Source organism: Hydractinia symbiolongicarpus, chromosome 14, assembly GCF_029227915.1.
Source record: "Hydractinia symbiolongicarpus strain clone_291-10 chromosome 14, HSymV2.1, whole genome shotgun sequence".
Classification (NCBI taxonomy): domain Eukaryota; kingdom Metazoa; phylum Cnidaria; class Hydrozoa; order Anthoathecata; family Hydractiniidae; genus Hydractinia; species Hydractinia symbiolongicarpus.
This window is the reverse complement of record NC_079888.1, coordinates 5,112,120-5,124,810: the sequence shown is the minus strand read 5'-3', so window position 1 is coordinate 5,124,810 and position 12,691 is coordinate 5,112,120. Positions and strand designations below refer to the sequence as shown.

Genomic DNA, 12,691 nt, shown 5'->3' with positions numbered 1-12,691 from the left:
AGCTGATAGTATCCGTAAAGAAGTTGATAATGGTAACCTAGTCGGTGTGCTGTATATCGATCTTTCAAAAGCATTCGATACGCTCAACCATCCAGCTCTTCTAGAAAAGTTATCATCATATGGTATAAATGGTACAACTCACGAATGGTTTAGTGACTACCTTTTTAATAGAAAACAAATGTGTGTAGTTGAAAATTCCAAATCTGACTTGATGAGTGTGACATGTGGAGTGCCTCAGGGGTCAATACTAGGACCGTTACTCTTTCTGGTGTATTTCAATGACTTCAATGAATGTCTACAAAATTCAATCGACATCGAATTTGCTGACGACACAGTCATATACATAGCGGGAGCAAACAAATGTATTATTGAAAATCTATTAAACAACGACTTGAAAAATGTATCTTCGTATTTTGAAGAAAATGGTCTTGTCATCAGCCTGAAAAAAGGCAAGTCAGAGTCAATGTTATTCGGTACATCTAAAAAACTGACCAAATGGGGAGATGAATTGTCATTGTACTACAACGAAACACCTATTCCAGCCACCAAAGAATACAAGTACCTAGGAACAATCCTCGACAACACCTTATCACTGAACAGCAATTTCAATCGAATGTACAGAAAAACCTGTGGCAAACTACGTTTGATGAACTCCATCTCGAAGATGTTGACACCATTAGCTAAACTGAAGGCATACACGGGAATGGTGTTACCTTGCATTACGTATAATTGTGCTGTTAATCTGAATTTAAATCGCACGCAACTGAACAAGCTGCAAAGTATCGATAGACTTACAGCAAAAAGAGTGGTAGAGAAACAACCTACGGTGATCCACGAAATACATAAACATGCAGTGATACTGGTGAAAAAATGTCTGACAAATGAAATTTGTGAAAGTTATACTGATTATTTTAAGATCCACACACACGGAAGAGCAACCAGAAATAGCGGATTTCTGCTCCACGTTCCTGTTACTAAGCTGAAGTTCGCTACGTCTGGTTTTTTCTCCATGGGAGTGAAATTATACAATTCCTTGCCTATAAAAATAAGGCAAGAGGAGAGTTTTTTGGTTTTTAAGAAACTTGTTTCCGAGCACTATCATGCTTGACCAACCTCGTTTCCAGGATCTACACTATTATTCTTCGAAACGAGGTCGGTGCTTGCATTGTAATTTTTGTCTGTAATAGACATACTTTACATTACTTTCCAGGAGTCTTCTTTTAGTGGCCTATGTTCATCACGTTGGCAAATGTTTCTTGAACATATGGTACTTGGTGGCTCGTTTGTTTGCCTTACCACGCTGGTGACATCTCTTTACGTAGTGTTTTCGTCGAACCGTCTCTTTTTATTTCAAATTTTTGTCATGCTTTTTACCAACGATCTTTTCATTTTATTTTATTGTATAATATATTTAACTAATTTTAATTGATTATTCTTACATTTTAGCTTTTAAACAGGACGCATATTAATAGCAATATTTTTATATTGAAGTGCACATCCTGTATAAATATTCTTAAATAATAATAATAATAATAATAATAATAACAAATAAAAGCTAGGCGAATTACTACAAATATTTATGATACACAGAATTAGAAAGAAATTATTGTATTACTGTTCGAACCCAGCATAACTTCAACCATATCCTCAAAATTTTGAAGAGAATCTTGTGCATCATTATCCCCTCCTAAGAAAAAAATATTCTCTACATAGAATACACGAAGTTCAATTTTCCCATTAATCTAACCAACTCAATTGGTACAAATGAACAGTACAAATCAAACTACAACTTTTGTCAATAACTTACCAGCATCAATTTAAAGTAAAATGGTTAACAGTTTATGTAGTAAGCACTTCACTTATAATTATTTTTTAGGGTGCGCATATAGCATTCATATTAAAAATACCTTGGCTATCGAAGTGATCACCAGACCTGGTCTCTTGAGATACTTCTTCTTGTCCTGTTTCTTGTGAATCTGGTAAAAAAAACACTTTGCAGAAGATCAAACATGTAAGCAAATAAATTTCTGAAACAAAATGCTAGCAATACATTACTATCTTTGATAGACCATTACTCACGCTTCTTAAAAAAGATTTGCATGGCAAAAAGACAAACAATACATCACACTATAACAAACTCATGATTTAACCTATGTTACTCCTTATAAGGTTAGCATTGGAGTTTCATTATTTAACACTAACCTGTGTTAAGTTGGCTTCCAGTTTCATTATTTGTTGTACTATTGCCTTGCTTTGCATCTTTATCTGATTTCCCTGTGCTGTGAACACTTTGACTGTTTGCCAGGTTGGAAAGTTTTTCTAATGGTTTCAACATCACATTAACTGTAGCCACTAAGTCATGACTGGAAAGGTCCAGATTATGCGTACAACGTGCAAGATCTGAGATTAATCCTCGTTTGATTAACATTTTAATGAAATTCGAATTATGCAATGGTGGTTGTGAGGAAAATGATAAAGGAGCGGCTGATTCAATCATGGATGTTATTAAGTTAAATACAGCTTGTAGTCGAAGATGTTTCATTTTGCATTCAGGTAAATGTAGTGCTCGAAGAAGAGCACTTTTTAATTCAGTCACAAACGTACTTTGTATTTCAGCATTATGCCAATAGGCCCCAAGAACAGACAACAGAGACCTGGCCAACGTAGACGTAGTACTTGGTTTTGTTGTTTTGTTGTCAGTTGCTTGATTCGTTGGATCTTTGTTGGAATGTGGTAACAAATGATCAAATATAAATGCTAGCACAGAGCCATCCTTCTAAATATGAAGAAATATTGGGATAGTATATTGAGAATTGATAGCTAAGTGGTGCAATGCTACTTTTGCATAAAAAAGGTTTGATTGCCACCAAAGGACGTTCTCCAGATGTTTAAACCTTAAATAAGAGCTTCTGTGGTCCAATTCCATTAACATTACTGAAGTCAGCTACAAAAATTGTTGTCCAAAGTAAGTAAAATCTTTTAGGTTACTTTTTGTTAACGAACAAGGTTTCGGAAAAATAAATGTTTGAATTTGTTGAAGATATGTTTGTGAAAGGAAGGCAGCATTACAAAAATTTCTCTCCACAAATATTTTTAAAGGTAATTCAAAACAGAAAAACATTATGAACTCACCACAAGCTTTTTTGAATTTGTTGAAGAAACAGGATGATGGTATTCAACTATCAAGGATGCCACACCAGCATAACTTTTTGCTAGCTCTGTGAGTAATCTCAAAATAACTGTTTGCGACAAAAATGGCTGATCACTTTTACCATGAGAAGCACTTTGAGTGTTAGATGAGTTTTGGCTGTCTGGTGGTGGTGGCTGAGAAATGCCTAAATTGAACAGCAAAGAAAAATTATGAAAAAATGAAATTAGTAACTGGAAATCTAGCAAAGTGAGATGGTTCGTGAGACATTTACCTGCAGTCATATCTTCTTCATCAATATGTTCACCTGTTAATCTTCGAACTAAGGTTGCTTGCGGTGTACATACTTTTGGTTCATTTATAAATTTCTTTTTATCTTCTGTTTTTGCATTAATTGCAGATGTTTTAGCTGTGCTACTAATAGTCTCTTCTGTAGTATGCCTTTCAATTAAAGTTTTCAACAACAAATGCACAAATCTTTTTATAACAGAGTTTTGACTTACAACTTCACTAAGGCCAATCGTTTTAAATTCTTGTGGAATTTTCACAATTTGAGCTGCGTTTGGTGAAATTACATCTTCAACTTGATTCCTTCTTGAGGCAGGAATATTTAGGCGAAACATCTTTCGAATAGTTTCCTCATAAAGTTTAACACTGCGACAAGCAATGGGACCCAAAGCTCGAAGTAGGTAATGCAATTCTTTAGCACCCAATGAGTTCTGTCCAACTCCACAAAACATGTTTGGCACACCATTGCTAGCTGCTACAGAGACAGCACGTTCAACTGCTTGTTGCAACGTAGGAAAATCTTCAACAACGTGCCTTAATAGCAACGTAATTAAAGGCAATGCTCCGGGGAAAGAGGAACTGTCTTTTAAATTCAATAAATTTTCAACACCGTTTCTATTGACAAAATAACATGCAATTTCATAGTCCCTTGTGAACCGTAGAGATAATCGAATAACTGCGTTTAAAGTAACAGGATTTACAGGTAAACCAAGCAAGTCCACTAGGCTCCTAAATAGAAAAGTAAACAAATCACAATTCTGAAGATAAACTTTGGAATCATTATTCACATCTATTTAACCGTCCTGCAGCTATCTAAACAAAAAATTTATTTACAAAATTGTATCAGAAAAAAGGTTCACTAAATGGTAACTTTTTCACCCATAAACAGTGTTTGTGGGTAATTTGCAAACAAACTTAAAATCTAAACAACATACAGAAGACAATGCAGTATATCATCCAGTTCTTTAAATAAACTTAAGGACTTCTTTCTCTTTAGGACATGATTTATTTCGTTTTTTTCCTATTTTTCGTTTTTTTCCTATTTTTCGTTGTTTCCCAATTTCAAAGATTTCGGGAAACAAAGTTTCTTTTTAGATTCAACAGTTTAATACCAATGTTCACTAAAAAAGTAGTTAATTTTGTGTTTGTCAGAAAATGTGAAAGAAAAGAAGTGCCCTTCAAGAAATACAATCCTCCAATAAATGCTACATCTAATAGGTAAGATAAACGCTATGGTATTTTTGAGAAAAACTATGGTCAGTAAAATTTCAGTTTCGAACAATAATGAGTGGAGCTATTCAATTTTATACAAACAACTAAAGGATAATAGAAAAATTGCAAAGGTAACATTTCTTTTTTTAAAAAAAAATACAGCCAACATTTCGTTGTTGATATTACAAAAGGGTCAATCTCAAAATCAGCATTTCGGGAAAAAGCAAAACAAGTTTTTTTTTAAAAGTTTTTTTTTAATTCTTTTGTCTCGCAAATGCACCAGTTACCATTTAAATGAATTATGAGGGTGACAGTTTAAACTTTCTTTTGCCTATTGTCTAGTTGTATTCTTCATGATAGATATGGAGGAATGGGTCCTAGTTAGGAGATTGGCCCTTTTTTCATGTTTCACTATAGAAAATTTTTTGAGGTTTTTCTTTTTGCATAGAAGTATGTTTTGCCTAAAAGTTGTCAAAATATGCTTAAAAAAGTCTAATAAAGGAACTATAAATCAAAAAGCAGTTCTTAATACTTTAAAAGAGATAATTAACCGAAAAAACGAAAATTACAAGGTCTTTGATAAACTAAACTGGAAAAGCAAATGTCATAATGAATGTCACTCGTTTTCTTCTTCTTCTTCTTCCTCTACCTCACTCTCAGAAGAGAAACTCTCCTCAACCTCTTGGTCTGGACTTAGCAGAACTTTATAAAATTGATGGTGGGGGGTTGGGATGGTTAGGTCATTGCAAAGTTTCAAAAGATCTTTATGCTTGGCTTTAGATATTAGAATTTTGCTAGTATAAGTTTTTGGTAAAATGTAACCTGAGGCCTCTGAAGCTACATTCTGCATAATTCGAATAACCTTTGTTTTTTTAAACGGTGTGGCTGCCATAAAACTTTTAAATCTAATCTAAACTGCAGAAACACTTCTTTTTACCTAAACATTGCAATGCAATGACTTCTCTAAACCTAGGAAATCAAACTTACTAGCCTAAACAATGTAATGACTTCTTTAAACCTGAAAAAGATAGAACATCAATGTTGGGCCAATCTCAGCATTAGGGTTATAATCTGGTGACAAAGTAAAGAAAGCATTTTGACAAAAAGGCCAAAGTAGAGATTGGCCATTATGTGAAACTAACAAATAAAAGGGCCAATGTAGGATTTAACATTATGATTATTGAGATTGGACCACATCAAATACAGAAGACCAGTGAGATTAGCTCTTTAAGTCCCGATGCAGATGAAAGAACTGGATCTTCTTGTTCAGATTCAACAATAAAAAAATTTGCCGATTTTGAGATTGGCCCTTTCGTCATATCAACAATGTACGCTGACATAAGACATGCAATAAATATTTACCTGAATTAACAAGTTAAGGGATTTAAGGTTATACATGTTGGACTTAACATAAAGTTTCAAAAAACAGACAATTTTTTAAAAAGTTTAAAGGTCAGTTAAACAACAAGTCTAACATCATTTTTCACCTCAGGATCTCTTTAAAGGCCCCCAGTGTAACCCAGAAATCTAAAAAAGGAGTCACTTAAATCCTAAATGTTAATTTCATCAAGGTGGTTTGAAGTATTAATAAAATCTTATTCTTTCACAACTTTTTTGAAAGTCCTTTATTTAAGAGTAAATAGAGAGCTGGCTTTTCAAGTGAAATGGCAAACTGATGATAAATTCCAATTGGGAAATGGCTGTTTCACAGCTACTAAGAAGGCTAGATTACACCCTAATAATCTACCAGTTACCAAAAATTCTACTGTAGAATAATCGTCGTATATATTTCTGTCATTGTTATTTTGTGCATTCTTGCCTCCCTGTTTACAAGAGGTAGTGAAATTTGATTGGATGGGGTTATTACTATAACTTTAGGTGCGGTTACAATGACGTTTTCAATTGCAAACTCCCCTGTTCTAAATTGGCTTATTGACAGCAAGTATTAAATAGAGATAGGAATTCTTTCCACAAAAACAAAAAAACTGAAAGCTTCAGTAAACTTACTCAATAATTAGTTCTTTCTGGAAAGTGAAGAAGCCCATTTTCCCATTAGCATCTTTTTCCTCTTTTTCTAAAAAAATAAACTTACTATTATAGTTAAACAAATAAAAAAATTGAAATGAGCAGGTTTTTAGTTATCAAGGACAGTTTAATGATTTTCATGTGTATTCAATTCGATGTCTTTGGTTTGTTAAAAAATTAACGCAAATTCTTTAAGCATGGGTAATGTTTTAACTAAGGGGTCACAAAACGATTACATGCAAGATTCGACATTAGCCAAGGGTTGTGTGCAAAAGATAGGTATGGTGAACAATTATTTTTTATTGTAATCATCACTAGGAGATTTATTTTGCTTCAATAAAAAAATAAACTTACTAAGTGACACGTCCACATCCATTGTATGTTTCTCATCAAGTTTCTTCTTTGACAATTTTTCTGTTGAACTAAGCAGTTTAGCATCTTTCACAGTTGTCATTTGACTTGTTTTTTCTGTGCAGTCAATTGCTTCTTCTTCAGCACATTCATCAGCTTTGCTTGCCTTTTTGGTAGATTCGTTTGGTTGGGTGGCGTTTGGCTGGGTTGTGTTTGGCTGGGTGGCGTTTGGTTGAGCAGCGTTTGCTTGAGCGGCGTTTGCTTGAGCGGCGTTTGTTTGGCCGGGCTTTTTTTCTTGCAAGACATCTAGCATTATTGGTCGTCTGTTGCCAGTATCCTCGTTTATCTAGAAATATGCAATGTAGACACAACAGAGCAATCATGCCAAAGCAAAACAGAGAAAAACAGAGTAAGATATGAAAATAAAATTTTGCCAAGAAATTACCTGTACAAGTGTTTTAAAAAATACCATGTATCGTCTTCTTCCTGCTGTAAACCTACAATAGAAAAAAGGTCATTTGATTATAGTACTATCAAGATACAAAGATAAGAAGATACAAGATACAAAGAACTTACTACAAACTACTAAGAATTTGTCCCATTTTTTTCCCTTCAATCGTCCGAGGATTTTTTAGAAAGTTTTATTACAGAATGGAAAATTGAAATCCCTGAGAAAATTCGTACAACAAGGTGGCAACCAACAAAATAGACACATCCAACTGCATAAAGACATGACAGCAGGACTTTCTGACAATGACAAGTTAAAAATTTAAAACTTAAAAAAAAATACTTTCATAACTGTTATCAACAAAATGCACACAAGGCAACAGGTATTTCAGAGGAATCGCAGCATAAATTGTTATCACTTGTTACGAGCTTGTATTAAACTCAAGTAAACAATCAAACTCGGCCTAATTTGTCATCACTACCTGCAATGTCTGTTTTAGACTTAAAATTATCATTATAGGGCTTATCAAGACCAATTTTGACACCAGTAAAAGTTTCACATCTGCATTTTTTATTAATATTTTCAACAAATACACTGACAATCCATATGCCTTTAAACCCACCACCTTCCTTTAAAAAAGCAAACCTCTTTTCATACTACTTGCAAGAGTAAATAAACAACAATGTCAAAATTTGTAACATTCTTCCATACCGAACCGTTGTTTCACCCGCATGATAGGCTGTATCTATAGACGTGTTATTGCTAGCGCTATAGTTACACCACCGACCACTTCGATCATCAAACCATTTCCAAACGTGACCACATGCCTACAGAATAAGAACACAGTGATTAGTTGCAGCATAATATGGATTTTAAACATTAAAATTGATGTGGTACCCACCTGGTTGTTCCTTCTCTCTGTAAACAAAACAGCTTTTTCGTAATGGTCGAATAGAAGTATTAATGGAGCCAGTAAACTACAAACACAAATCATGAAAAGTCTGACAATCCAACAGTGAAAGATGAGTTTTTCAGAGTTAACAAACATTTTTTGAATTTATCCTAATGTTGACATAGATCACTAGATTTCTGGTAGTCGAAATGCTTTCTTATTTGTTTCTCAAGGTGTATTCAAGGTGCCAGTAACAGTTAATTTGTAATTTTTATGTCGTAACTGTTTACAATAGGAATTTAGCATGCATACATCATGTAAAACTCTCAAAAAATTAGTGTGGTTGTACTGTTTTCTTTTTAACACATACCACAAACACATAACTGAGGCAAACCAGGTATCTTCATAGAACATGTTACACTAGTCAAGTCTAAATACTTACTCAGGAGTTTCGACTTCCAAACCATTCTCTTTAGCAGATTTTAAAAAGGTTGTTGTTAGCTCTAATATTTCTAAGAATTTAATCATTAGATCACCAAAGTGGAAAGCATTTGCACATATGACTTCAATTTCCTAGGGATTAGAAGACATTTATAAATGTTGGCTGTGAAATGTACCATTTTCTTGCTTTGCTGCAGGAGTCCCACCTGCATTTTTAATTTATACATTCATACATATTTATACAGATCTTCAATATCATTTTCAGGACTTTTAAATAACTTCCAAAAGAAAAAAAACTAGCATCTTCTTTGTTTACTTTATAGTCGAACATACCTGAAACATCAACAAATACAAATGCATTCGTGCTGTAATCTTCTTTACTTGGTGACTTTCATTAAAAAGTTTCATTTTACGTTTCAACTCTACTGGATCTGTCGTTGTACCTGCTGCTCTTAAATCTTCAATAACATTCTCTGCACTTTTCACTAACTGATCCAAAACTATATCAATAATGAGATCGTAAAAATTAACATTGTCTTTTGCAACTGCAAGAAGTAAATCACACACGGTATGGACGGTACTTGGCACAGTGTCTAATAAACTTAGACAACCCTCAACAATAAAGTCTGTATGGTTAATGATGGTATTGCTAAAGTCTTCCATGTCTTGTATCGTCATTTCAGGCTGACTTTTACCCCCGTTGTCATCAGAGGCTTCTTCAGAAGCTTTTCTCTTTAAAGACTTCTCTGATTCAGCAACATTGTTGTGACTGGAGCCCTACAATATATCATCACAGCAAGTCAATTCAGTAAAAGCAGCCTGGACATGTGCACAAGTTCCTTGTCTAAAAAGTGTTGCATGAGCAGGCCCATGTGCGTAAACGATGAAACACACAACAAAATTTTTTGTGATTGCATTTACCTGAGCCATTCCTTGCCCTAATGACATCGCAATTGCTCTGATCATCATATCTTCTTCAGATAAATCAACCTCCATACCCTAATTGAAAAACCCAGTGTTAAGCACTTGTGTTTTTTATAGGCATAAACAATGAATTATGCATAAAAAATTATTTTTAAACTGTTATGTTTTCTTTTAAATCCGTATACTTTCCCGGTATGTGTAAAAATGCTTGAGTGTAAATGTAACACATAAGAAATGATAACACACATTAAAAAAAACATAGACACGTACCCCGCCACCACTTCCTGTAGCAGGGGCAGCATCTTCTGATGTTGGAGCGGGTGTTGTTAACAGATATTCAGTGGCAACTTCAAAATTATTTCTTGATTGAATAAGAGCATCTCTGGCATGTTGTTGAGAAAAACCCATGTCAACAAACTAGACAATAATATATTTTATACTGAATAAATAACAGTAACAACAAGTGATGTCATACACATATACTTTACGCATGACTATTGTGTTGATCAGCTGACACATGCACATACCTGTTGTAAATAATCCTCATTTACATCTTGCTGTATACGGAATGTTGTAGGCGCTGGTGTTTTTTGAATTTCAGACATAACACTTGATTTTTCTTTTTTATTATCATTTTTATGCTGCTGTAGAAACTTTTCTTTTAATTCCTTTCCCCCCTTTACAATATGACATAAGATGCTTAGAAGCTTTTCACCGATTACATGATTTTCAGCACTCTTTAGTATGTTATTTTTCCAAAGCATCATGATTGATTCGAATGTAAGCTAATGTATTAACAAAAGAATTCATTCACAGGGTGTAAATACACAATTTATAACTTTTCACAATATCTTATCTTGATATGTGTTCACATTGTTTTATTTATAGGATGTTAAAAAAATTAAGCAGTGACACTATTATTGTTCTACATTGCAACGGTCACACTCCTTCTTCTACGAAAAACCTTACCTTGTGTACACAAGCCAAATAATCCACAGAATTAAATGCAACATAACCTGGAACTAGTGAAGTGGCAGGCAAGCCATGAGTAGAGTCAAAAACATATTTTGTGTTAACCATACGATTTAACAAGTCAAGCCAACCTTCAAAGAATTCGCCAATTCCAACTAAAAGAAAAATGTAAATTTTTCAATTAGAGAGATTTAAAAAAATGGCTGGTTCAACATTTTTTAATAAGTTAAGTAAATTTCTTTCCAATCATGTACGAGCATCAATATATTTTTCCATTAACGACCCCCTCATAATAATACCATAACTCTTAGCTTAAACATTATCATAGCTTTAATTATAAAAAACACCAAAATAATTATGAAATCTGGTTAGCTATCAAGGTTGTTGTTGCAGTTTCTATAAAGCCTTTTAGATAGAAAACATTCTTCACCAACATTAAACTTATCAATTATAATATCCAGGTTTAAAATGTTTTTATACGAAATGTTTTTTAAACGAAATGTATGAATATAATTATTTTGCTGATTTTCCCCATAAACAAACATTCATCTGTAATTACGTAGGAGAACAAGTGCATAAAATTTTAAAATTGATTACAGTATTCAATTTAAAAATTCAATGTTTTTGTTTTACCAAATAGCATCTTTTTTATTTACCCACTTTGGAACAACATTCGCTATTTTTGCATCGACTTTCTATAATGTCAAGCTACTTAAATATACCTGTTGATTTAATTTCATCCTCTGTTTTGCCATCTAAATATTCTTTTACAACCCACGAAAATCTCCTAGAATTTAAACAAAGTTAAAAAAAAATGACAACAATCTTCCTTTTTTCATCCTCCTAATAATTCAGAAAGGAAAAATTATATAAAAAAGTAAATATTAAATTTTTTCACGTTCGCATCTCAACAAAGATAAAAAAACATGAATATAACACATACTCAAATAGAGCATCTAGGCCACCAGCATTCTGAAATTGCTGCAACATTAAATGATATGGATTCTTAGAGTTGTCAAAGAGCATAGGTGCAGCAAATCCAACAGAACAAATATAAAAAGTCAGTCTAAAAAAATATAGCAAATATATAAAAATAATAGTAATAATGCTGCATGAAATACAAGGGCTGTATAATTGTACACAAACAGTTTGTCTTACCTTAGTCTAGGTAGCTTTATTTCTTTTGGGCATTGCCATGATAAGCCTTGGACAAGAAGTTTTGTTACACGAGAAGCTATTAACTTGGCTGGAATGGACGGAGCCATAACTTGGTTGGAATTATGAGGACGATTACGTCGTGGTGCTTGGGTTCCAACACACTGGTGTACAAGCAATCCAAACAATTCAGCTAGGGCACGTCCAAGGTGAGATGAAGATGTCAACAACCACTTTAACAATGTCAATTCCTTTTTTGTTTGGCCATCTGAGGGGGAGTCTAAAAAAAAACCTACCAATAAAAGTCTGAAGAAGTTCTTTGTTGCTATTGGGTTTTATTCTAACAAAATTTGCAAAACACATTGCAGTAAAAGATTACAAGGTTAAGCACCCATTTATCAATTCAAGAATTTTATGAAAACCACATACCAGTCTTGGAGGAACTTTTCAAAATTAGCTTTTGAAGGTCAGCTTCAGTAAATGACAAGTCTTCCTCAGCATTCGTGTTAGGTGTACACAAGGTCAACAATACACTGCTCTCCCAAACAAGCTTAGTGTACAATGAACACAATTTTTCTAACACAGACTTGCCAAGATCTGAGCCCCACTGTTGGATGGACATATTTCGAACATCAGACTAGAATTAAAAAAATACTGGTCATGATACGAAGTGTAGACTTGGATTATCAGTTCAATATGAAGTTATTTCTGATTTAATATGGAACTTAATAAGTGGGCACCACATTAATAATGTATATAAAAATAACAGAATGATTCACAACCAATTATTGACAAAAAAAAAATATATTATTTTACAACATAGTCAACCTTTTGA

The 12,691-nt window shown here is 33.5% G+C and overlaps 1 protein-coding gene across 1 annotated transcript in view; it reads right to left on the bottom strand.

Annotated features, from left to right (window-relative positions):
- LOC130625594 (E3 ubiquitin-protein ligase HUWE1-like) overlaps positions 1-12,691 on the bottom strand; it is a 45,370-nt gene that overhangs the window by 15,992 nt on the left and 16,687 nt on the right. Inside the window, exons 23-42 of the mRNA XM_057440696.1 lie at positions 12,286-12,493; positions 11,860-12,136; positions 11,645-11,767; positions 11,424-11,488; positions 10,699-10,856; positions 10,257-10,514; positions 10,000-10,146; positions 9,727-9,804; positions 9,139-9,582; positions 8,807-8,937; positions 8,374-8,449; positions 8,184-8,299; positions 7,470-7,521; positions 7,028-7,370; positions 6,656-6,722; positions 3,423-4,165; positions 3,133-3,335; positions 2,203-2,776; positions 1,908-1,976; positions 1,616-1,687 (exon numbers count right to left, since the gene is read on the bottom strand). Coding sequence (XP_057296679.1) covers positions 1,616-1,687; positions 1,908-1,976; positions 2,203-2,776; positions 3,133-3,335; positions 3,423-4,165; positions 6,656-6,722; positions 7,028-7,370; positions 7,470-7,521; positions 8,184-8,299; positions 8,374-8,449; positions 8,807-8,937; positions 9,139-9,582; positions 9,727-9,804; positions 10,000-10,146; positions 10,257-10,514; positions 10,699-10,856; positions 11,424-11,488; positions 11,645-11,767; positions 11,860-12,136; positions 12,286-12,493 — 4,204 coding nt within the window. The remainder of the gene's footprint in view (positions 1-1,615; positions 1,688-1,907; positions 1,977-2,202; positions 2,777-3,132; positions 3,336-3,422; positions 4,166-6,655; positions 6,723-7,027; positions 7,371-7,469; positions 7,522-8,183; positions 8,300-8,373; positions 8,450-8,806; positions 8,938-9,138; positions 9,583-9,726; positions 9,805-9,999; positions 10,147-10,256; positions 10,515-10,698; positions 10,857-11,423; positions 11,489-11,644; positions 11,768-11,859; positions 12,137-12,285; positions 12,494-12,691) is intronic.